This window comes from Tigriopus californicus, chromosome 5 (genome assembly GCF_007210705.1).
Source record: "Tigriopus californicus strain San Diego chromosome 5, Tcal_SD_v2.1, whole genome shotgun sequence".
NCBI classification, from domain to species: domain Eukaryota; kingdom Metazoa; phylum Arthropoda; class Copepoda; order Harpacticoida; family Harpacticidae; genus Tigriopus; species Tigriopus californicus.
This window is the reverse complement of record NC_081444.1, coordinates 14,722,901-14,749,693: the sequence shown is the minus strand read 5'-3', so window position 1 is coordinate 14,749,693 and position 26,793 is coordinate 14,722,901. Positions and strand designations below refer to the sequence as shown.

Below are 26,793 nucleotides of genomic sequence, written 5' to 3'. Positions count from 1 at the left end.
CCCTCCAGGTTGACACCAATGTCTCGAAAATCTGAGGAAAACAAATTCAGTCACACTGAATTATTACGCGCCGCCATGAACTAAAGTCTGAACGGTCTGAACAGCCAAGGAATAAACAAGTTTCGTAACCCTCCAAATGTAACCGGCATGACGATTTGTCAAACTGTTTGGCATGAATGACAGTTGAGAAGTGAAGACCGAAAGTCACATCGAAGAACTCATTCTCTCAAGAGAGACAGAGGCAAGTATCAACTTGAGTTTTACTGCTGTTTCTTTTAGGGAATAATGGAACAAAAAGTTCACGCAAGGAGACATGTTGACAAGTTTCCGGGCTTCCCAGGAGATTGCTTCGTTGACATTGTCATCAAGTTCTTGGTTGCTCAATCATTCGTTCCCTGAAGAACCATACGAGTTTCCCAACAATTAGACCGATTCTCGAAAGCTATTTCTCAGCCAATCATCGATATGAAGATACCTTCGTCCATTAGTGTCTGGGTGTTTTTTTTCCTTCTCAAGTAAACAATGCTCCAAAGGATGCCTTGGAGTTTGAGGACACTTTTCCTGGTACTCAATCAACTCAGCAAGATCAGCCACCGTCAAAAAAAGTTTCAACCTACTCCTATTAGCACTTACCCCTAGATTCTCCAAGAACCTTTGTCTGAATTGTTCCTCAATGTCCTTCATGTAAACCTCATCGTCAAATCTCTCTCGGACTTCATCGTTTTTGATGAAACGGGGAAGAATTCTGGGAATGAGCTGAAAGTAGTGAGAGGAAGGAGATCATTAAATATTTGGCGCAACAACTTTTCCCTTGCCACACACACGCATACACAAGGACACTTGCCGCACATGGTCTTGTAACAAAGTCTTGGCAATCCGTACTTGGTACTTGGCCCTAGGCTGAGCTGGCTCGCTTTTGAAATCATCCAGGGAAAATAAACTCGTGAGATGGTTGTTTGTAGGTTGAGCAAGTCTTGAGCTTTGTTTTTTCCTCTCACGCTCCATCTCCGGATAAGGAGCGTTCTATGGAACTTGAAACAATCTCACCAATGCACAATCCTCATGATGCTAAATTGAACATGGTGCGACATACATCTTACTACCTTTCATTGTAAAGCCGCACGAGCTAGCTTGTGAAATGCCTAATCTTAACTTGTGATGAAATTCACGGTGAAAGTGCAATGGCGTTGATCAAATTTCCAACGAGGACATTTCTTTCATGCATAATTAATTCAAATTTCGAGAACATGCATCGCACCTCCTCCTCCCTTGTTCTGGTTTTTTACAAGTCGTCGGGACAATGCGAAGATAAGACCAAACTACAGTAGTTGCGTTTTTAGAACGAAAGTACCACTTGTAAGCGGTAACGTACGGTTAAACGAAAACACGAAGATAACAAATAAGACCAGATGAACGAGTTAATGCATGTTTCTGGCATTCCCATTAGTAGGGACCACAACATACCGGCCAACAAACGTCTTGATTAGTGGATAAGCAATTTGTGATTTGCCTGTTAAGTGCAGTAATAGTTGTGCAACTTATCGGCGGAGTATAACTGATATGGCTCCCACCCTTATTAGTTGGAATAATTCAACGATAGTGATTATGACAATCAGCCAAGAATCTCGTGCATTGGTTCAAGATAGTGGCGGGAGAAGTCGTCAAATAAGCCGATAAGCCATAAACTTCTGCGCGAATGAAGTTGTTATCCAAACAGCGGATGGTTTTGCAATTTGACGAATAACGTTTCCATCAGATTAAGATTTTACAACGCCTTCTTTTGGCAAAGTGACACAACATAAAGGATGGCTGTACCTTAAATTGGCTTGATTATCACTTTATGGGGGGCAAGACATAATATGCTCAATTTCACAGACAAAATGGCGCTGTTGCTTTTGATTTCTCAATTTCATTTGACGCATTTAGTCCAAGGAGAGTTAAGACATTCATTTTAAATCTTCAGCTTTTTTAATCTTTGTAAGATATCAAATTCAAGTCTGAAGTAACCAGAAATTTCAGAATTGAATTGAGAAATCTCCCAGGCAGTTCATTGTCTTGTTCTCTCTTTATCAATCAGGTAAATCCATTGCGACTTGTCGGATCGTAAATGAGGAGCACTAAGGCGAAAGGCTGGTTCCAACATAACATGTCTCTACATAAATTGGGCTTCCGTTGGTCGGGAAAATTTGTGAGATACATACTAAATGGGAGAGGTAAGCAACCCTCCAGAGGGTCAAGTTTTGAGGAGAAGTGCAAGCTCGCCCTACAACGCAGCAATACAACTTTACCACTCTAGCTTCTCCATTCCTTTTGGTAATGGAACCGTGTGGATCACAATGAATCGGTGTGCGTGAGATGAGAGGAGGAGGTAATGACAGGCTTGTTGTTGATCGATTAGATCGAATTACGTTCCAGCATGTGTCTGATCATGCATGCATGAGCCATTAAGGTGATGGAACTCTTGTCAACTTACCCTTGGGATCAAAGTGACGAAGACGCCGAGAATAAGCGTGTACGGACCGAGTTCGCGGTCTTTACCCACAAGATCGTAAGTGTCAGGATGGTGGTCGTAGACATCATTGGACATGTCTGCCATTAGGTATGCCATTGTGCCTGAATGAAATTGAAAAAAAGTTCAGGTGAACTCCTTGAAATCAATTTGATCGAATATTTTTTCTCCCTATCTGGACACAATTTTGGGAAACGTGATAAAATAAGGTCTTAGTTTAACATGTGCGAGGATTGGGGGAAAAAACAATTGGCTTCAGCCTAAGCCAACTTTTCTCCATTCAAAAACAGAGAAGTTCGTGTGACTCCTCGGGAACACTATGATGATGATGATGTTTGGGTGTTCCAGTTTCCATTGCATTGCACTAATTCCTATCGTGTCAAAAGGACTGACTTGACACCTCCAGAAAGTATCCAAGTTTCATGACACTTTAATGGGCTATTTTTTTCAGGGATCGTGACATCTTTTCACTCTGAAGGCATGGCAGCAGAGGTTCTCAATGATCTACGCGTACTTTTTCAACTCACCTACTGAAGTTGTGAGATGCGAAGTTTGCTTGCTTGGCTTTTAAGATGTCACGACACTTTGCCCACCAATTCCCTACTGAGGAACTCCAACCTTTTTCCCGAGCCTTTGTCTCATTCAAATCAGCTGGAAATGCGACCCTCGAAAAAAAAAAAAAGAAAACCAGTGATGATAACTTGAAACATATCACGACCGGGCGACCCTCTGTTTAGCGGCAGATTGATGCGTAGGACTCGGTTGGTTGGTTGCTCCGATCTTTGAGGTGTGTTTGGTTGCTGGTCGGTCGGTCGTTCGGTCGGTTGCGGGTAATTCCCGGCAACCCACACAACAAAGAAAATCCTCGGAGAAATCTCTTTCCGACCGCTGTCAGGGTCAACGCATCTCAGCGATGCCAGATCGAACCCAGCCGTAATTCTCGTTTCGAGGTCAAAAAAGAGTGTCAGGGTGTGTTTTCATTGACCGATTAACCGCGAGGATGAGTTTAATAGTCCAAATATGAAGTCATAATCTGGGAGTGTGAACATCGTTTAATGCACTCTTTGGTCTAAATTTGCCAAGGTTGTGGTAGTGTAATGGCAAGCCTCGAGTGACGCAAAGCGACAGATCAGGGTTAACTGAGTGCGTCAATCGCACCAAACCAACCATCCTATAGACCACCTGTTACCAAGGTAAAAAAAAGGCATTTGGGAGAGAGGGTGGAGAACGGGAACAATCTCACGGGCTCGTCCCATTAACTAATTCACATTTCAGGCATCAAATGCTATGAATTGTATTGTCTGTTTAATAAGATCCATGAATGAATACCTTTAGATGTAGCATGCCAGATTTGAAAGATTTCTTTTTTACTGTGGGGATGTTCAGTCAATAAGGTTGCGATGGTACTTCCATGGCTTTAGCCCTCAGGCTTCCATACTCAATATGAGAATAATGCTCAATACCCTGTTAAAGATTATTTTATACAAAAAGAACTTAAATGAGTTTGCAATGCCACGGAGATGGCGATATAATAAAATCATACGCGTGCCATTGGTGGAATTGGGTCGAATGATGATATAAATGACTATTATTGCCACCAAGATCACGCCATGATAGAACGCTCTATGAATGGCTTAAAGTACGATGGTATGGAAATTTTAGTACAACACAGACCACGACCTGTTGTTACCCTCGTTGAATTTTCGAGTCGAATAGTAATTGACATTTATATCCAGCTTCTAGGTACACGGTCTTTCAAATCTGACTACTTTAAGTGATAATCCCCATTGAAATTCAATGGTAAAAACTCCAGAATGTATTACTGTCATCATATTTTTTTTTCTGACCGCATCTCTAATCGCCGAATTTGTCGCAGTGTGGTAGATTTGACCATGGCATCAAATCTAAATTGTTTTGGGAAACGATAAGGGAAATGTGTCTCTAATTGTTCAAAATAAGGATAGAAGCAAGAACGAAAAGAAGATATTTGTGTCTAAAACGTATCTTTTTGAACAATAATATTTGTTTGAGCTGGGTTTTTACTTAAAACTGACATGATATTATTGAATGTTACAAATTTGCCCTTATGTACTGGAATTGAACTGGCCATAACTCGAGGCTGATGACAGAAAAATATTTTCATCTTTGTTCGACAAATATTTCTACCTTAGTTAGACAAGCGTGGAATTGTACGATACACGCACAAAACAGATTCCCCTAGTTTTGACATTCAATCTGTAGCAATACTGTTGTACGAGTCTGTTTCTCTCATGGAAACCAAAGCACCAGATTAAAGTCTGAGAAACCAGCCACCTTTCTGATGATGCCCCTCAATCGTTTCTCCTGGCGCAATCAAGATTTATTTGTCTGAAGATCATAATCGCAATTGGTGTTATTATCTTTACAGTTTCAAACCAACCCTGAATCCCAATCCCCTACCAAGAGAGTGAGTACATAACCCATGTACAATCAATAACTCGGTTCATGGTTGATTCAACCATGAACCGGTAGAAAAGCTAAGGAAATCGTTTCTTTAATCAATAGACAGGTTAGGTTCGATGACTCAATTTTGTGGCAAATTTGAGCTTATTTATCGTTACATGTTAAAATCTAAGGAGTTCATACTCCTTGAAAAGCAGGTTGTGCAACCTCTTTGTAACCAAGGTCCAATGACAAAGAAGAGAAGAGTACACACGTTTTTCACGCTTAAGTGTAAGAACCTCAGGGGTCCACAAGTCCAAGGTTTCCAGCTCAATTTAGTTTGGTATTTGTTTTTTCCCAAGGAAGAAATTAGATTTGGATTTTTTTTGACAAAATGGTGAACAGTGAGAAAAATTCAAATGATCTTTCAATTCAGAAGTTTGGAACGTTAAACAGTAGTGATCAGTTGATATACAGTTCATGTTTTGAGGATCTTTATTGCAAGATTAGCAATTCAGATTTAAAATCACTTCTTAAGGTTTGAACATTCTTCTGCAAACAGTTAAAGAATTATCTCCCCCATTCATCTAACCATTTTTCACTTCTGGTGAGTAGGAACGTTATTTCGTCTTTTTAGAATGACTATCAAACTAGAGTACAAGTTTTTACAGCCAAACATAAGCTATATCCAAATAAGTTGTTTTATCTAAACTTTGATAGAGCAAATAATGTGCTCCCTTTTATTGCTTTCGACATAGTATTTTTTTTATTTAAAAAAATTCAAACGGCATTGATTGTTTCACACACGTTTTTTCGTATGCTCTGAGAGAAGAATGGTAGTGTCATTTTTGGTCATTTCAAAACGGTCTTGGAACGGTAATACAAACACATGAATTATGTTCCTCAAAACTTTAACTGACATAGAACGATGAATATTCTGCTATTTTGCTACCTCTTCCAGATGTTGGCTAAAAAGAAATGTCTCCCCAAAAACTGATTTGGTATATATGGTATATATTTGCTTCTTCACAACTTAGTTTGGTATTCAGATCCCTTTGGATGTAAAGCTTTTGAAACTCTACATTTACGTATGCAACGTACACGTGCGGAGTTCGACCTTTAACTTTAAATGTTGTTGTTACTCACTCACTTCTTTTGATCTTTAAAGCTCCAACAACATTTTCCTTATTATGCACAACAGCATCACACAAATAGTCATTTTCACGATAGGTACGTCTATCTATTTTTGTTGCATTACTGTATGAAAAGGGTTGATTACCACTTACCTTGCTCTCTGATTTAAGTCCAACTAATAATTTTGAGTACGTGCACTACTCCAATTTTTGTCTGTAGATATGCGTATTTACTTTGTCGTCCAGAGCTTGGTGGGCATGAATAAGAAAGATCATTTCCGAACTTTAATGACTTCTCCCTTGTCCTTGATGGTGCCTCACTTTGTTCATAGAGTGGCTCCACTCTCCTTGAAATGAGCTCCCATAATTTGATCAGCTGACTTGTGTCTGAGTTTTCGAACCACCCTCTGGCATTGAAAAGATCTACCCAGAACGAATAACCAGACACATTCAGTCTGGGTCCCGTCGTTACAGATTTATTCAGCATTTCTTCCTTTAAATAAGGATCTTATCTCGGTGACCACGGTGCTAACCACGTTCAAAATGCACACCGAGTTTCTCTCGTGGAAAATTGCCCGTTGTGCTTGAAACTTGCATTTGGTTAATGTACCCTTAACCAATCGAAACGATACGTTTGCCCTCCGTGAACAGAATTGATTAGCCTTGAGCTTCCGTACGATACCAAACTAGCATTACATCAGGACTCGGGATGGCACGTACTTTACGCAGTGATGGCAAAAGCATACTTGCAAAAAAAGGATGACATTTTCTGCCACTTGAGGGTTGAAAATGGTTGCTAGTGGTTAATGTAGTCGTTGGTGATCAAAGTTGATGTGCAAAGTTAATTTTGAGAGCCCAAATCAATACGGAGAGGACGGGAGCCATCCAAAGTTGGGTACGAATTTGCTGCAAAGTGCATATTAAATCAGATTCAAGAAGAAAAAAAAATGATTTGTACCTAATAGAGTGATGCGACACGAAGAGCAAACCGTAACTTTGAAAACACTTTGATATCGATTCAGGTTGCCGAATGATTTTCATTTTTTTGCCAATATTCTGATATTATCAAACAACCTATCTCGACCCACTTGCCAGGCTGAAATATATTTCCCATCCCTGATTGTACGTCCTCAAGGTCCTGTACACATCTGTCTTGTTTACTCAGCTATGGATGAAAGCCTTGATGCCTGGTTCAAAAGGAACCCCACATTTGAAGGAAATGGCCGTAGATTTCTTGAGCATAGCCCACTATCCCAAACAGTTCCTATTGCATTCATGGCCATGGCCAAATGATTTGAGGAATGCATTTTGAAGAGCCACTGCTGCAAGATGTTAATTACTCATTTTTGACATCTCTAGAAGTGTGCTTGTCATAGAGCAGAAGAGGATCATTACCAGAGTCCGGATTTTGTTGCATAATGTGAAATTCCGAACGTTGAGTAAGCATGCTTTTGACACATTGATTGGCAAAACGCAGAATTTGCTTCTGCTCATGAAACGTTAGTTTGCCATTCTTTTTAGTTTCTTCTGGTCTTGAAAGAAAGAAACCAAAATCAAAAGCACTTTAAAAGCTGAAAGTTAACTTTGAAAGCTGTTATGTCTTACCCTTTGCCTTATTACTCAAGATCCTGCATTCAAAGACTTCGCCATAAACTAAAAAATTTGCCTATTCCTTTCCGAAGGCAATATATTTCAAAATCCTCACGGCTTTTAGCTCTCAAAATGAATATTTGTGATCCATAGCTTCGTCAGCCCTTTTTATATTTTACGGTGTCGGAAGGCTTACGGTGTCGGTTTCGGCTATTTTTGATCCATCTCTAATTTGGATAGCATCACGAGTTCAAGCCATGAAAAGGTTATCAACTGGATGCTCTTATCACAAAATATCACGAGTTTGATTTTACTCAAATGAAAAATCCTTTTGTCCTCACTAATCTATGTTTCTCGAAATATCGGACCCATAGAAATTTGTCCTCTAAACATTACCACCATCAGGCAGGCCATCAAGGTTGCAAGATGATTTTTGTCTTTATGTTTTTGGAAGCCAATAGTGGCATTCTTCAGACATTAAAGCTCGAGGTGCAATCGTTACTTAGCAAGCTTTTAAAATGCATTTTTTTCATAATCACGTAAACCATTATTTCTGAATCGACATTTTTCGCAATGGCGAGAGAAAGAGATTACCCTATTTGGTTTGCCGAGTTGTCAATCGCTCATTCTTGGTAAGAATATGAATATTGCAAACAATGAAATGACTCTCGTGGCTCGAACATGCCTGGCCTCAAGGCCTGAAATCCGTATCAATTTCATGGTCACTCAAGAACAATTGAACAATTCAAATCGGACACTCAAAGTGGGCTGCTGCTTAAAGTTTGAATCATTTATCGAACCCTCCGTAACCAATATATGGTCGATATTAATTAATAACAACTTCTAATAAGATTAATGGCTTGCTCAGAGAATGAAGGTGAAAGAAATCTGAAATCAGAAGCGAACATTAATTCCAAGCAAGGTCCAGCAAATCAATCGATCATTTTGCCCCACAACATTGCTAGGCATGTAGGCCAGTAAGCAATTTGGTTCACATCAAAATAATCGCCTGGATAATGTGAAACTACCTTTAGTCAGGTTATTTTAAACGTCATCTAGCCTACTAGCATGAAAGAGAAAGATCTGAGTCATCTTCGCCCTAAGAACGTGCCATTACTTTGATAACCAAAATCCATCAAACAACCGGGATAAACTGATGTCGAAAAATAAGTCATGATTTTTTGCCAACATGGGTTTCCTCGGAATTGTGATTTTCAGTCAGACATAAGTTACAAATACGTAGAAAACAGTGAAAAGATTGGTTATTGATGCATTTTAGTCGTTAATCCGGACCCGATTAGCTCAGATGCATCAGAAACGAACGATTGCTTCGAAGTTTCTCTGGGTCAATCCAATTCGTACCCGCTTTACCAGAGAACACGTCGGACTCCCTGTGCTGAATTTCAGTGTTTCTTTAATATTTGTGGAACGTAATTCCTGTCCTCCCCACTCTTGACGTGAAATCAGAACTATGGGACATTCTTCTTCAAAATCGTAATGGATGCCCATAAAACTGTAAGGTTCAGGTTCTTATACTGATGTGTCCTGAAATCGTTATCGTTGAGATCTTTGAAAGTAAAACTGCAGATCATTGTATAAGGTAAAGTTCAGAGGGANACGTAGAAAACAGTGAAAAGTTTGGTTATTGATGTATTTTAGTCTTTAATCCGGACCCGATTAGCTCAGATGCATCAGAAACGAACGATTACTTCGAAGTTTCTCTGGGTCAATCCAATTCGTACCCGCTTTACCAGAGAACACGTCGGACTCGTTGTGCTGAATTTCAGTGTTTCTTTGATATTTGTGGAACGCAATTTCTGTCCTCCCCACTCTTGGCGTGAAATCAGAACTATGGGACATTCTTCTTCAAAATCGTAATGGATGCCCATTAAACTGTAAGGTTCAGGTTCTTATACTGAAGTATCCTGAAATCGTTATCGTTGAGATCCTTGAAAGTAAAACTGCAGATCATTGTATAAGGTAAAGTTCAGAGGGAAAAGGCACGATTTGCATTCAATAGCTACCCTCGAATATTCGGCGCCAGTAGTATATTCTAAGTCAAATTTGGACAAGTTTCTGATCCCAATTCCTAATCAACCCTGAATTCTTGCCGATATTTGCTTCATTTCATTTTTTTCGAGCTTTCTTATTGAGGATCCCCACCATCTTCAGCCGAAAAACTTATTCATTTCATTTAACTTTTTATTCATTTAATATGTGATACAACAACGAATAAGAGTTGTTAGACCTAGTTAGCAATTGAAAACAGGGTTGTTCAGGAATTTTCATCAAAATATTGCTAAGTCTGACTTTAATCCTGCTACATGAAGGATCAATACCTACATACCCCTACGAATATTTGAGGGAAGCAAATTGAACAATGAAGGAGCCCGAGAACTAGCCTGGATTCTCGAGGGCTTGAAGGTGCTCTCAAAACGCACGTTAAGCCTCTACGGTCACTACAATTGACCCTAAATCCTGGGTTGGGACAAAGCTCATGAATGCTTTTGAAAACGTACAATATCAAATACCTTTCGTACCTTCTCTGAATACTGTACAGTCCCAACTTTTCTAGTCTCTCCCAATATGAGAGCTCTCTCAATCCTGTGATGTTCCTAGTGAAACATTTTTGGACTTGTCCGACATTTCATCAGCCTGCTGAACTCATTGGGGCCCAAATGGGTGAAGCATATTCAAGATGTGGTTGAACAATCGACTTGTATAGACTTAGCATCTGGGCTTAAGCGTGCCATTTATCCAACCACACATTTGAAAAGCTTTGCCCTCTCTCTGGCTCATCGAACTTTCTATTATTTTGGACGACTACACCTTCATGGACGAAACCTGCTCAATATTTTTCCCTTCATTATTTACGAGCGGAGTGTTTAATGGTGTCGATCCAAACGTCATTGAACGGAATTCCATTTGAGGATAATAAGTGTTAATTTTGAATAAAGTGAGATACGAAATTTTCGCTTCTGCTCGAGGTTCATATTTCTCGATATTTAGGGCATATCAATTTGGCTTATATGATAAAAAAATGATAAAAAATAACAGGTTTACGGATGTGTTGAGCATCTGTTCAACAGAGAGCAGACACTTGGCTAATTCTCAGTGTACATATTTCTTTGAATGCTGCTCAAACTGAAATTTAATGGAAACTCGAAACTCGAAACCCAATGTAACATGCAAAAATAAGCGTAATAAGTTTTATCAGAAAAAAACGACTGCAAAAATTTGAAATCGTATAAAAATCATTCGCTCGTTGTTGACAAGTTAGTAAATGAAACCATGATGAAACCCTGGTGGTCAGAACCATACCCTTAGAAATTTTTGATGCTACGTGCTTTTGAGGCTCGTGAAATAACGAGAGATGGAATGCACTCTTTCACAAATATTGCCCCTTTAGAATAGAAGTAGATTTCAACACAATTGCATCGCAATTGCAAGTTCACGTTCTCTACAGTAATTAGAGTGAACGCTAAAACTAGACTTTGTACAAATGATCCTAAACTCCCCTTGAAAACGAACCTGATCATTGATCACATGCATACATAAAACTGGATGCGCTTATTCTTGCATTCCTTTAATTGTAACATCTCAGTTCTTTCACTCAATGGAAGACTATTGAAAGCTATGGTTATGGTTTTCTTCTGTATGCCGGAAGTTACTGAAAAGATGACCCATTTAACGGGCAGGAACGGATGTGAGATTCCTGATTTAGCAGTGTCTTCTTTTCAACCACGAGGCTTCAAAGGATAACACAAGAAAAAATGCAGACGCGTTGTTTTAATCACATCAATAATAGGTAGTGAGTTGAAGACCTACCAAAGTCAAAGAAATGGCATACAGGTCGTTGAAATGTATTGGTTTCGATGGTCTTCCAATTTTGAAATGACGTCCATATCAATCAATGAGCCAGGTCTGTCAGACGGTGAATTCCTGTCATCATATATTCCAATTTGTCCTGCACCACGTGAATTGTGCAAAAACAAAACCATGCCATCAGCATTTACCACCACAGGCGGGACAGTTTCTCTTTTCCAAATCGAAAATAATGCATGTCTAATACACACAAAGCGGATCCACTTGGAAGGCGGACACTTAATCCTCGGGTTTTGGGATGGATTGAGAAATGACGGTGACAGAAAACCTTTCAAGTCTGCGTCTATCCAGCTTTTGTGTACTATGTACCGCATGTGTGTGTACTCAATGAGTGGCCAAATTGGGATTGGTTTTGACATCCCGAAAATTTGAATTGCTTTCAATGAACGTCCAATCTTTCACCGACGGGAGCGGTGAAGGTAAAAATGAAAACGACGGCCTTCCGTCCAACCCATGGAGAACGAGGCAAGTAGGCTTCAAATATGTCATTTCCTTTGAACTGTCATCACAGCGCCTGCTGGTGTGTGAATCAGTAGAGATGGCCAAAATATGCCCTATCCGTATTCGGACATTTAGGCAAGCGCTGGTACCAGCAAACAAACTTGCCTGCCAATGCCAGTGATGCAAAATTGGCGTTTCAAACTGGTTTTATCGAAGCTGACCTTTCGTCATAGAGCAATGCGAAACAAGGGTCAGCTTCTCAAAAACGTGTTTGAAGTCCCAAACTTGCATCACTGACACTGGTACCAGCAAACAAACGAACCTGCCAGAGCTTGCCTAAACCTCCCCATAGGAAGTACATTTCATGGCTGCTTTTTTACACTTTTATCATATTGTGTTTTTAGTTCTACATATTTTTGCTGCACATTGAATCACTGTAGCTGATTGGTCTATGCGATATTTTGAACATTCTCACTAGATGAGAAGTGAGCGATTTAAAGGAGGAGACATGGTTAACGATTGTGCAGTTTCTTGGGAAGAGAGAGAGAGAGAGGTCCTTGGTTTGATTCTCCTTCCCGAACTTGCTAAAGAAAACCCTCTGACGATGAACAACCTTCAGACAAAGAACCCATCGATTATCGAACTATATTGTGCGGGCAAGGTTCGCCCCGCCGAACCCTAGCAAGCAACAAGGAAAAATAGACTGAAAGTGTCAACAAAAAATGGTGGGCTTGTGACCATGAAGGCCGGTTGGCTATTGCTTATCACTTTGATTATCAACGAACAAGCCCGATGATTGTGACTGAAGGGATGAATTTAAGTGAAGCGTAAGAATTGGAGTATCAAATAAAAAGGCAATGAGATTTGGGTTTGCTTGAGCAAATAAAAGCGTTGAACGTTGCCATGTCATCTGACCCTATTGACGCTTTCACATTTGTTCTATCCACCTACAACAATCAATATTTTCGAGGCATCCAATTTTTTTCACGATTTTAAAGCAACTGTGTCTTTTGGGCACATACTGTCAGTTTCTAAGCATATTTTGTAACATTTCACCACCTTTTATGAATAGCATATTGCCTAAAACTGCCGTTTATGAAGCATATTTTGTCACTCTCTATTGATCAGCCATTGAACTCACTGTCTCATTCTGTCCTTCAATTCTAGTGAGTGGGTGTGTGAATGAATGAGTAAATGGTGTATGAGGCTATGCTATTACTTGACACTTGTCCAGGGAAGATAGTAGTCTGGTCTGCCCTTGGCGAGTCTTAAATTGAGCCTCTCAGCCCTGAAATCCGGGGAGAATTTCTCCTTGGCTCAAGGCTCCATTTTTGCCTAAGCAGTATTATGAAGGATTGCATTGCATCATGTTCATTCACGCTTTAATCCTTCCATGTAATCTGCCAAGCTCGATTTTTTTTGGCGGGGACTTTGAACCCTGATTTCAGGTCGGATGATTGGAGTTGAGTCAATTGGAGCGTCAATTGATCACCGGGTTCAAGGTGAGAAAGTGAACCGCATCATTTCAGAGAGTGAGAGAATGATGGTGCTTCAGAAAACCGTTTACTCTCTGTGTACGTACTTGCTTGCTGGCCCGATCATCTCGTAATTGTGATGGTTGTTGTGAACATGGCTGACCATGAATGAATGCCACGCTTTAACGCTCCATCCATTCAATAACAGGGACTTGAAAAGAGTTTTGGAACACAACACAAAAATCAGACGAACACCTTGAGCAATGGTCATTGTTTTGACGAGTCAAGTCAGAAAGGGCCAGCCCTCAGATTGTCATCAAATTGATTGAACGAAAAACTTCGTTTAATGCCTTATCAACGCAGGGACTTCGAAACTTCCATGGACATGGATCTCCTTATAGTCAAAATAAGTTACGCAATGTTTTTTTTAACAATTCTCTGAATCTGAATACACCTATATATTTTTTTACAATTTGCATTGAGTCCATTTAATGCGGAATCAATGATTTTGGTCGCCGATATCCATTGCTTTTAGTACGAACTCTCTTCATGTAATATTTTAGTCACACACAATATAAAGGTTAAGTTTCCCAGGACTAATTTTAACTGGAAAAATCTTAAACAAATGAAGCAACAAATCTTAAAGTTATCTTTAAAACTGCCATTGCGCTTGAGTTTCTCTCCGTCAGGACCAGATCGTATCATTTGTTCTCTCTCGACGAATTCTCACAATTGTCTTTGCTCACAATGTGCAAGTGTCTAAACTTGCCAAGTTTTTTTTTCATTACGGGAGGTCCGACCAAAAATCGCACTCCTAAAGAGGTATTCAATTACTTTAAAAGTCGTCCTCGTCCTCGAACAAGATTAACAAATTCAAACTCCGTCAAAAACATTTTTAAAAAAATACGGACTCAACATTCTCGTATCAGATATTTTGAAGTTTTTCAACTGATGGAGTTAGTACATAAACGCTCATGGATATTCTCAGTAATTAATAATTTTGACGTGGTTTTGTATCTTGTTAAGTGTATAATCTAGATGTACTATGTACTAACTTTATGCAGATCACGATTTTATTGTTGGTTAAGTTTATCAGTAACTAAGAAGCTTCGAAAGGAAATTCTCTCCCTCAATTATCGAATTTGGAGCATGAGTTGGAATTTGTCGCTGAACTAAATGTCTATTTGGCCAGACGATTCGGTCAACAGGTTTTACATCTCTTCGCCAGAAATGCTCTGACATCTTCACCCGAACTGGTTTCGTCATGAACTATCCCCGTCTCTTTCACAATTGCGCACATATCATAAAACACCGTTTCAACTATTTTTCAAGCTCAAACGAGCAACCACTGGTGCTTTTGCCGAAACCATCGTGGTTAATATCGAGCTTTTTTCTCTCCCTCTAATTTCATCGATTGGGACAGATTTGATTGTCCAAAAGACCTTTGTCGTCGTCGCAGAAATTGTGTCCTCTAACCACGTCCATTTACGAGTAGTAAGTAGTGCTCGTCGAGTATTCCCATTTCCAAGCACCAAATACGGCGAACTCTCAGGCACACGTTTCAGGCAAGGTCCCTCCGTGACCGAAATTGAACCACTAAAGTGTGCAATGCAGATCATTTGTTTTGTTTGTCTCATTGTTCAATTGGCGTCGGTCTATGTGTACGTACATACACGGGTCCATCATATCATCCCAGCACAAACACATTTCCCGGCCCTGTAAACGTAGCGACGAGCACTGTACTGTACATTGGTGAATGGGCGAACGAGAGCACTATTTGCCCAAGATCTGTGTGTCATGTGTTTGTCAAGGTTGTTTGGCAACGAACGAGAGCGAATGAATATCATCCCGGAATGACACGACCAAATAAAGGGTTAACGTTGGGAGTTTGTCATTCTGGTATGTGTGTATGTATGGGGGCCAAGTCAGTTGGCCTCGTTTTGACCGTTTCATCAAGCTCCGTTGGGAAAGGCTACTAATGGTAAATAGGTAACAGATATTGAAATAGAAGGGAAAGCAAAAACTTGCCATTTTTTGTATTCCAGATTCACGGTCTCAAAACCTAACCTACCTTGCTTTTCCATTTGTAAGTATGTATATATTGAGATCGTTGGTTTGAACTTTGGATTTTCTTGATTTTTTTTACTTTCCAATTTTGTAGCCTTTTTACTTCAATTCTACATTACTCATTCTTTCAATGTAAGATTATATACAAGCCCTCATTACGAACATTTTTTTTTTGACATCCAGCCATGTCACTGAGAAGCAAAGAAAAAATGAATGATCTAGCGGAAGGCCTAACTATCCTTCACTTTTGAAATGGTTCCTTTTGGTCAACATTGAACACAGCTATGTTGCCATTATTGAAGTTTGACTAAAAACTTTTGTGCGACATGAATCTGAGGTGATTCCGGGAAAAGCTTGAGCCTGGCGAGTCCTTTGACTTTTAGGTCTTTCGAGTCCGATAAAAGACTAAGGTTCGGGAAAAGCACTTATAAAAACATCCAATATGAACAAGTTTAGACTCAAATGGAAAGCAGATTCAACCGTGAACTTGTAATAAAAGAATGAAAATGGCAGATAGAAATATGAATGATAGGAAAAGATGAGCAGCAGAGTGAGTTATGAATCCAGAAAGTTGTCTCAATTTGTATTTTATGATTTTATGGTATGCTGGACCATGCTTCGTCGCTCAAAAGAAATTTCTTCATCCTTTTTTGCCACACTATCCTCTTACAACATAAAATGTCTTAATAAAACGTATGCTTTTCAAAACTCCCCAACGGAACTCATCAATTTCAAAGGACCTCTTTCCCTTTGTTACCATGTCGTGTCAATTAAAGTGCACAAAATGTAATGGGGTTATGAGCACAAACCGATGAGGGTGTCTGAAAGTTTTAGATCTGAATACCATCTTTGTTCCACACAAAGCCAAGTGAAGGAGGAAAACTGAAGATCGTCTCGACAAGAATTACGAAGAAAATGGAAACCACTCTGAGACTTCTGACAATTAGGCGATGAAAATTTAATAAGTCGAGAATGAAGAGGGGAATAACACTGATCTTCACGATTGGATTCTTTGATCATGATCAATTCCCTAACTCGGCTTAATCCCTGTTCTTGAGCTTTCTTCAGAACGTAAAAGAGTGGTGCATGCACGCATTTACCTAGATCGATCTCCGAGGCCCAAGATTAGGCTTTCATTTCCCCGATGGGTAATCATGGTGTACTGCACGTAGACTACCATTTCTGATAATGATGGGTTCAATTTTGAACAAGTCTGAAATGCAAGAAAGTACCAACAAAAGCAATTAACTTAAGGGCGTATGCTTGTACAGAAGACATTAGTACAACAAACGGATGAAAGGAGAGATGTCCGAGAGAATGCCAGCCATAACGTCAAAGTCAATATCATTTAAAAAATAAATAAAAGACCTACATGATGTGTTTTTGTGGCCAAATGGTTTTAGCCTTCTATATTCATAATTAACGTTTTTTTTGGTAAGCTCTGAAAAGAGCCTGCATTACAGTCAAAGTTTTTGAGCGATAATTTTCATGCTTGCTACAAAAAATTGAAGGTTAGAGAGGTCAAATTTGTTGTTTAAGGATGTTCCAGGTTAGTGTTATCATATAAACTTGTTTGCACCACAAACAAGAACCTGTGGTTTAGTTTAAATTTGCATTAGCGATTGAGAGGCATTTTTGGCTCAGATACTGTATTTGGTGTTCGATAAAAAATAGTTTCGCACTGAATGAGGCAAATAAGTTTCAGGCGAGTGGTGGGTCAAGTCCCGACTCGAGTCCGAGCGCACTCGAGTCTTTTACTCAATTTTAGAGAAATTGGCCGGACTCGAGTCCGGACTCGTAAGAGAAAAAAATGTATTTTTTTTCTTTAAATATTGCAAGATCAGTCTTTTCGATTGACTTATGTCTGGTAGAAGACTCGAGTCCGGAAGAGGATTTGAGTTTTTTGCCGGACTCAAGTCTGGACTCGGCTAGACCGGTGAAAAGTCAAAAAATCTAAGGATTCTTACGAGTCCCACTTTTGCTGGACTCGCCCCATCACTATAAGTTACTCTGCTTGTTGCTTATACAAAATGCCAAAGGTTATTTTTCTTCTAGGTTTGCCTGCAATATTTCTTTGTAGAAGACATCCTACTTGTTGAGACCTTTACCTGTAGAACTTTGTGGGTCAATGCTTATAACAGACCTGTCAAACTGTTTCAACATGAAAGGGATCAAACCCATAATGCATACCTAAACTGGACCTAAAGAAAGCGTTGAAAGCAATAAGATTTTCAATCTAAGTTGGTCAATCAACGATAGACAAAGGGCGCTATTGTTCTCGAAAATGAAATGGCCTTTGAAAAGCCACAAAAGGCCGTGCAACTGAGTCAAGGAAGTGGTTGGTTCCCATCATTAATATTTTTGGTCCCAATTAGGTTGGGTTGATAGCGCACAAGCTACTCTCTGCTACAGGCCAAAAGTACAAGACTAAATCGAAAGCTTTTGACTTCTGTTTCCTGTTCTTCATCCAGTCAACAGGGTGATTAAAATGCGTCACAAGTTTCGAGAGAAATACCCAAACATATCCCTGCATTTTTCTACCTCACAAAATCATGAAGAATGATTTTGTTTTATTTGATTGATATGATTCTTGGTCAAATCAAGAAGTTTTATACCCAGAGTATGTAAAAAATAAAAGAAATGAAAAAGCATCAGAAAATGCATAAATAAGTTGGGGTATTTCTCCCGAAACTTAATAAGTCCTTCTAGCCACGGTGTCGAAATATCCCTAGGACGTTCGATAAAAAATAGATATTTATTTACGTAATGTCTGAATAAGACATGCTATTTGTTCCATAAATCAAGGCGTATGTGCTTTATTGCACTTTTTGGTGAAACTTTGGATGTCCCCAGTCTTTCTCGCCATTATTGATATGTTTTCACCTTCCTCGACGTCAATTTCAATTGAGGTCGTTCAATAACTAGACAAACTTACAATTAGACGGCGTTCTAATTTTGTCTTCGATCTTCGTTAATCAGCGCCATAGTTTTTAACGATTTTCATTTCCCAACATTTGCATTTCAACATTTGTTTCATTCAATTTGCTTTAGGTGATAAAAGATTACAAAAACAACCAACGAAAACAAATATGCAAAATTGAATTCTAGAAAATCTATAGGGGCAGGGCTAAGGCGATCTCCTTGTGTTATTACTGTCTCGATATTTTTAAGCAATTGCTGGCTGTCTCCATAGCACAGAATAATCCTAGATATTTTACCTTGGACAAGTCCAAATATGAAATATTTCAAGGAATAGCAGATGGAAGGCAGTTGTGCTTGAATTGTCACGAATATATCACTTAAGAAATATATGTTTCTTTAAATGCCAACTGGAGGGTGTTAATGAGGCCCGGTAGATGTGAGAGAACTAGAAAAACCGAAACAATTCATGATCACATCTTGGTTTAATTTTTGTAGGGCTTTTTCCCGGGAGAAAACTTTCAAATTCAGTCAGCAAACCAGAAAATGCAAATATGAAATGAATCTTGCAAACACTTATAAAGCCTTTTTAATGTCTTGAAAGTTTGCCCGGATTCACTTTTCATTCCACTTGATTTTAGTACTGGATAAATCGAAATCCTTATTATGTTTGTCAGAAAACTAACGCATTATTCTTAATAAAAATAATCGAGATAACAGCAAATCAGATGAAAAAGACGATTTTGAATTGTCTCATTAAGCACGACGAAATGATGTCCCTGGTTTTGTTCTGCCTGGCTGAACTCAGGTGAGCCTTTTCAATCGAACGGGTCTCGTTATCCCCAAGAGCGGTCTCGTTTTGCTCTCCACGCGTGGTCTGAACCGTCTGAACCCATGCGATAAGGCCGCCAATCCTTGCAGTTGAAGTGGTCGTGTACGTACACTTTTTGAGGCTCCAAAATTTCCCCGATGGGGGATTGTCGGCGCTGTTAACGGTTTGGAAAGTCACGCTCGGTCAATCTTCCCGACCGACTCTCCGACCGTGGAGCTCCTTGAGGAATCTTCTTGGTGGATCCCTTGTCGATGGAGCGACCAGTCCTCAAGAGGGTATAAACAAGCCTGTCGCAGGGGGAGAGCTCGTCATTCATTGCGATAGGACCATGAGAAGAAGAAAACTCATCAATGAGGACGAAGACAATGAAGACCAAGCCAGTTCGAGTTGTCACCTTGCCCCCGACACAATGTACCTCGCTGGTCGGCACTTGATGTCTTCAAGAGCTCATCGTTGTTACAGATCCACAACCACCAATCAGTCCGACTCTCCTTGGCTTTGGTCCTCCTCTGGGATCGCGTTCTCCAAGTTATCCTCGTCTTATTTGATCTTGTTCGTTGTGGTTGCTTTGATTTGCCCTTCATCGGCTAGTGGCTACCAATCACCAGGAGCTTTGGATTACAATGGTGAGTGCTAGATTCAGGGTGTTCACGCGCGACAAACCAAATCAGAGCTACTCTCTAGAATTGAAGTGACACCCACTTAACCATGTCATTTGATCTGGAACAAAAAAAACGAGCCGACTCAATGGGCCTGAAGCAAGCTATGGCACCAAATCAGTCAGTTGTGCTTTGACTTTAAGATACGTGAAGCAAATTCAGAAGTGATAATATTTCTTTGGGGAATTGGAGGTTCGGCAACTCCTTTTTGGATCACAATGTTCTATTTTTTCAGGGTTGTTTTTTTTGTTTTAGATTGGCCGTAGTTATATACAGGAAGTGCTCTTGTTTGATACTTGTATAGTTGGGAAGCAGGCATAGGATAAATATTTAATAATCTGAGTCGCTGGAGATGTCGATTAGGCAGACAAAGATGCATTTGAGGTGGACAAAAACAAGATACCAGACGAAAACAAACATGCCTTACATCCCATGACAGACAAACAATGCCTTTCAGGACTTTTCTCCCCAAAATAAGGAGTGCATCACCTTTGTTTGATAGAACTAGCATTCTTGCTCTTTGGATAGGAATTAGCAATTTCTTCCATAAAATGAGTTTCTATTCCTGGGGAAATTTCATGTTACAAACTTGGGCCTTTCCTTTCTGGTTCTTGAAAATTGGTGCCACTCGACACTTTTATGACAAGAAAAATCAAATTGCAGCCGTTGTCAAAAACTCACTCAAATTGTTGAAATGAGTCGTTGAATCGACCTAGTTGGTGTTCGCTCCTCTTCATTCATGCCATGTATCATTATGGACATGGAAACTTTCCCACCTTTTTTCGAGGTTATGGTCCTTACTGAGTGAGTATTTTCAATATAGGGAATTCTATTTTGGGGGAGCCTTTTATTAGCCTGATTCCAAAAGAAAGAAACGATGTTGGAATTAAACTCACACCGTGGGATAAATCATTCTCCAGAGCGATGTGTTTGACCCTGAACCCACGACGAAGCAAAAGAAATATGGTGATGATATGACCAATAAGAACACTCCCATTCCTTTTGGGATAAAGCGGCAAGGAAATTAAAGTGGGAACAGGTCTTAACGCATAGTGGAATAGAGCTACGTACAGTCGAACATTAGGGCAATATTAACTTGTCTGAAAAACGAAGGGATCTCAAAAGAAATGTTATACGTATTATAATTGAAATGTAGTTTTGGCCAAACTTGATGAGTTGGTAATTTGCGCCAAACATTGCTCGTTTAAGCAGCAATGAGCCAACAATGTAAGCGCAACATGATGGGTGCTTCAATGGGCACGAAATGTATGTTTGATATTAAAGTTTATGATTTAAAAGCTTTTTTTCACGGAGCCGGTAAGAAAAGGATTTGTTCTTAGAAATCTGAGCTCTAGCACCAAGAAAGAGCTGGCAAACCACAAACATTTTCGACATTGATGTACAATTTCAGTTGCCCTTTGGATAAGGAATAGCCTTCCCCTTCCAAGGTGCCACGTGCCTTTGGGAAAAACCAACCACTAATCAAGCAATGGTTGAAAAGAAACGAACTCAGAGATGATTTCACTTTTCAATGTTTTGGAAAACTGTCGTCTAGAGCGCAAATATTTCCATCACGCCTCACAACACATTTGATGTAAAAATGAGCAATCCATATATATGATATAAGGACCAAATCGGAGTCTTATCTTTCCAAATCTATTTAAGTGACCATTATTCTGTTGTCCTCAGCGAAGTGCTTGATAATGGTTACTTACAACAAAGCTCCAAAGGCCATAGCTCCCTAAAAATCAATGATTTTTAAGTTGCTTTCTCAAAAAACGTTCAACATGATAATGGCTTCGTTGTTACCTACCATAATAAGATCAAGCTCACCACAATTGAAAAATACTATAAAAGCGGTTTTAAGGACCTTACAGCAGAGCTATGAGCACATTAGCTTCACTCTCCCAACGTACCAAATCCAATTAACAACTAACCTAATAACCGAGACCATGTTAAATCAAATCTATTGTCTATCTTCCATTTGTCCCTTGACCCTCCCAATTTTCGTTTTGCCTCAGAAGCAAAGTAACAATAATGAAGAGCGAAATGAGGGATCGAGTCACTCACCTCTATAAACTTGGGCGGCATCAGGAGTCCAAATTTGATTGGCCAGTTTCTACTTTCCCAAGGTTGATCCAATTAATGGCTTTGATGGCTTAGTCGCAATGGAATTCGCTTGTATTTGATAGCGATCATGGTTCCCACTTCGCCGAGGTTATGCAAATTTCCCTAAACGAGATTTCGTTTCATTTGGAAAAAGAAACCATTTCAAATTTGTGTACGAAGTCAGGAAAGGTTTCGGAAACAGGGAAGTTTTCTCACACGCTTTTAGATCCTTATAAACGGTCGTTCATATTTGTTATGAAGGTTCATAATCGCTTCATGCAATGCTAGTTCCTACAAAAGTTTTCGTTTCCAGAGCTTCCTTTTTATACTTACAGTAGACATAATCTGCCATTAGGCTTTGAAGTATAAAGTGCGTACGAAAAAAAGCTTCCTTATCATAAATAAGTAAGTGTAATGGCCATTTGAGGTCGAGCTTTTGAATTTGAACCCGGATGGATGATAAATCAAAACATTTCCATGAACATGACATAGAGGTTTTCCAGGATTTTGTAACAAAAAGCGGAAACAGTTTACCTTAAAAGCTTTGTATACGGCGGTTACAAATTTATTATTGTGCCACCTGGACTAAATTAGCCGTAAAACTTCAGTTTTGATTCAAGAAGTGATCATTTAGCCACGTGTGGCCAAACCAGTTGTATTGATTTTGTTTTTCAATCTCGATTTTCGAATTTTAGGACTGCCTCCCGTGGAAGAAGAGAACAGCCTGAATAATCTAGAAGAGGGCCCCACCTATCAAGCACTCGAGGAATTAGCCAATACATTGGCCAATGAAGGATCCGAGGAGGAACAAGAAGCCAACGAGAATGAACCCCTCATTCCCTGGCCGTACCTCTTGGACTCGCGACCTCGCCGATCCCATCTGCATCAGGACGAACATCTCCTCCGCTTCGGCAAGCGATCCTCCAGTCCCATGGCCAATTATGCCAACCAGCCTCTTGATGAGGAGAATGTTGAGCCCAGGAACGCCCGGAGTGGCAACCACCTTCTCCGCTTCAGCAGAAGTGGACAAGACCATCTACTGAGATTCAGTAAACGAAATGGAGCCCATTTGCTTCGATTCAACCGGGCCCACGACGATGCTCATATGCTGAGATTTGGTCGTAGCAACACTGAGGAGCCGGACAGCCAACAATACCGGTCAGCCCGCGCTGGCGAGGAGCATCTCCTGCGCTTTAGCCGGAGCGGGGGTGACCATTTGTTGCGTTTTAGTCGGGGTGACAAGGATCACCTCTTGAGGTTCAGTCGGTCCTCACCGGACCATTTGCTCCGATTCAGCCGGACCCCGGGCAAGATGTTGCGGTCAGTCCGAACCCCGGAGTTGCTGAAGAGATTCCAGACGGATGTGAGTGGTGACGGGACGGATTTCAATCGGATCAACCGAATGGTGAGCAACGACCATCTTCTGCGTTTTAGCCGTTCCGGAGCGGATCACTTGCTCCGGTTCAGCAAGCGCAGTGCCGATGACTTTGAGGATACGGATAAGGATACCAATAACCTGAACGACAACGACAACAGCCACCTCCTTCGATTTGCCCGAGATAGTAACGATGTGGACAGAGCACAGCACATTGGGTCACAGAACAGATTTACCCGTCAAGATTCCCACCTTCTCCGATTTGCTTGAGGTTTGAGGGCAGTAGTAAAGCGGGGACGAACCCAACGCATCATGGAGCCATCAGCATTGCCTCCATGAAGACTGAAAGAAGTCCACGGCCATCCTCCCCATCCAGCGATGGAACAACAACAACAACAACCCGAGCCTAAGTGTCTAACCCCAACCCATCTAATAACACTGGAAGAGGTACCCTTACTAATATATATATCAACAACAACATCACTCACGCACTCATCTAATTACTTACTCATCATTGTAATCCATCGATCCAGTCAGTCGTCCTTACAAAGTAAACCTGTGGAATTGACCTATCTACACATATCTGAGTATTAGTATGATTCTTCTCATTCTGATTTCCGATATTTTTCTTGTGTTTTAATACAACTTAGAGAAACTCTCGTGTCATCGTTGTGAAGCGCTCCTCTTTTCCATTGGTTGCAACAACTACTATTGTTCCAACTGAAGCCCTTTGTCAATTGATACTCCTGTCATCTTCATCCTCATCCTCATGATTATTGCAATTCATTATCCTCTCTTGTTCATTCTCCATCATCATAATCATCATCATAATCATCAGTATCAACCAAGACAACAACCGCCATTATGAAACTGAAAGAAGCCCGTCTAAAGCAAAATCATCTCTTTTTGTAACTTCAGCCACGAGACACTCTTAGAGACAACTCGCCTACTAAGCTTAAGCTTATACTATATTTGTATAGAGACAGGATCAATCTACAATGAGGGAAACTTAAAATCATTGAAGCAGTTCCAACCGACATTCGCTCTTTCTTCTATCAAACATCTTCAACATCCAATATTCCACTTTCATTTCTCATCTCAAGCCCCATCAGGAAGCATTTTTGGGACAGAAGTTCACACATATCAACAGCTATTGGAAACCACCCAACATGCACAATATTTGGTGTGGGGCTATATATCTATACAGTTAATAGTATCATTATTACAACTATAATTATCATTATTATTACTACACACATTAATACTCAAACGTACTAATCTAATGGTTTGCCTGATTTTGAAATATATTTTCACTTAAAAGACTTTCGGTTATGACTCGGGCAACTTCAGTACTCAGGAAATTAGGATGTACTGACGTCTTTTTTTGTATGAAATATCCTTCTTGTGCGTCAAATATCCGTCTTGTATTGCACAAATAAACTACTTATCGGGAGGATGAAGCGGATAGTTGATTTCGTCACCCTAATTGTTGGGAGGTCACTGCTTCATTCTTAATACAATGAAAAGGATTAAAAAGAACAAGTAGCCAGATGTCACATGAGCCTTTCTTAGGTTTTCAAAACATCAATCGTAACTGTGGAGAAGGTCAAAGTACCGATTAAATGTTCAAACCTAGCATCTATCAGTATAGAAGTATGTTCATAAGTAAAAATGGGCCGTATTAGAAAAATGATATGTAAGGGAAAACTCTTTCTTTAGGGGAAGAATAACTATTGTTATTCATTATTTCGGAATAAATACTGAAATAAGACCAAGAGTAGAGGCGACCTTCGAAAAGTTCGCTCTCCCCTCGTCGAAACAGCTATCACTTTAAAGGCTAATTTGGTGATTCGAGGATGCCCTGAAGATGAGCGTATTACATATACTAAGGATACATGTAACAGGAGGATTGGACATGGCCATTGGCGAAGCTAGGCCACTTTATCATAACAATATTTCAGCTCCTCAAAAGTTGCAAGCGATGCAATCATTCGGTATGAAAAAGCGATTTGAAGGAAAAGAATATTGTTTTTGTGATATAATTTTGGTGTAAATAAAAATGTCGAAAATTTTTGGTTTATGTTGTAAAAAGTGTAGAGTTCTAGAAATAAGTAACTATTAGTCTAATAAAAGGTGTGCAGTTTGACCTCAAATGACAGTAACTTTCTGTCTGTCTCCATTTATGCATCCGCCAAAAAGTCGTGACAAAAAGTAAAATCGGCCTAGCTCCGCCGATGTCCACTCCTCTAGTTAAAGGTCTCTCTACATATACATATTTTTCGGTCCATAAGAAAAAAGTTAATTTGGCTGTCAGTCTTTGAGTTCTCTGACTGGTCCATCGTTTTTATAAGCGTTGTTAAAGTACTTATTTTATCTTGCAAGCAAATAACCAAATAAATTATACCATAGAAAGACAACTTTTTATGTAACAAAAAACAGCAAGTGATAAAATGTTCTGAGGCAACCATTTTTTCGAGGGCACAAACCTTGCTCCATTATACCACAGTACAATTTCCTTTCTTTACGGCTTACTCTGGCCCTGAAATTAAAGGGCAGCTCAGTCCGTCAACTCAAATTCGATGGAAGACCAAATATTGTATGTATAAAGTATAGGTGGTTAGAAATTGACATACCTAAATCGGTATTCGGACCATCGCCCTGGAGAACCCCTTCTTGAAGATGATGTCCACCCTGCTAGCTGTCCGCTTCTCTGGATTGGCCGAGGATAGAGATCTCCTTCCCCAGTTCCAATTCGGTTTCCGGAGAAGCCGCTTTACCACCTCGGCAGCTACTTTCCTCTATGAAATTGTGCATTCCAACATCAGCAATAAGAGGAGAGTGTACGGATGCTTTGCAGGTATCTCCAAAGCATTCGACAGGGTGGACCGAACGCGGTTACTCCTCAAATCAACTGTAGGGAGTTCCACATTCAATCTGTGTCCTGCTTTCCAACATCTATGCGGGACTCAGATGCTCCATTCGTTCTGGTGCAGACCTATCCCCCTGCTACTTCACTTCCATTGGCCTTCCGCAGGGGGATCCACTATCGCCAACTCTATTCAATCTCTATGTATCCGTCCTGCTCGAAGCCCTCACACACCAAGGCCCCACCATTAACCATGTTTCTGTTCAATATATTCAATATACAGACGACCTGGTTCTCTTGGCAGATTCAGCCATGTAATTGCAAAATGCCATCAATGCACTCCACGGTTATTGTCAAGAGAACAGCCTTCAAGTCAACACCATCAAGACGAAGCCCATGGTTTTCCATAAAGGTCGTCTGCCTCCCACCTCCTTACATATCAACATTAGTCCGATTGAAATCGTCAATAATTTTAATTATGTCGGTTTCATATTCTCAACTCAACTCTCCTT

At 40.0% G+C, this 26,793-nt stretch overlaps 2 protein-coding genes across 2 annotated transcripts in view; one reads left to right on the top strand and one right to left on the bottom strand.

Moving 5' to 3' along the window:
* LOC131880399 (uncharacterized) overlaps positions 1–3,180 on the bottom strand; it is a 3,830-nt gene extending 650 nt beyond the window's left edge. Inside the window, exons 1-3 of the mRNA XM_059227026.1 lie at positions 3,037–3,180; positions 2,474–2,613; positions 634–756 (exon numbers count right to left, since the gene is read on the bottom strand). Of these exons, the coding sequence (XP_059083009.1) occupies positions 634–756; positions 2,474–2,608 (258 nt within the window). The 5' untranslated portion in view covers positions 2,609–2,613; positions 3,037–3,180. The remainder of the gene's footprint in view (positions 1–633; positions 757–2,473; positions 2,614–3,036) is intronic.
* A 16,371-nt stretch (positions 3,181–19,551) lies between these two features.
* LOC131880639 (FMRFamide neuropeptides-like) lies at positions 19,552–24,737 on the top strand. Its single transcript, XM_059227317.1, has 2 exons — positions 19,552–19,898; positions 22,736–24,737. The coding sequence occupies exons 1-2, from the start codon at positions 19,601–19,603 to the stop codon at positions 23,683–23,685; spliced, it is 1,248 nt and encodes a 415-aa protein (XP_059083300.1). The 5' UTR covers positions 19,552–19,600; the 3' UTR covers positions 23,686–24,737.
* The last annotated feature ends 2,056 nt before the right edge of the window (positions 24,738–26,793 follow it).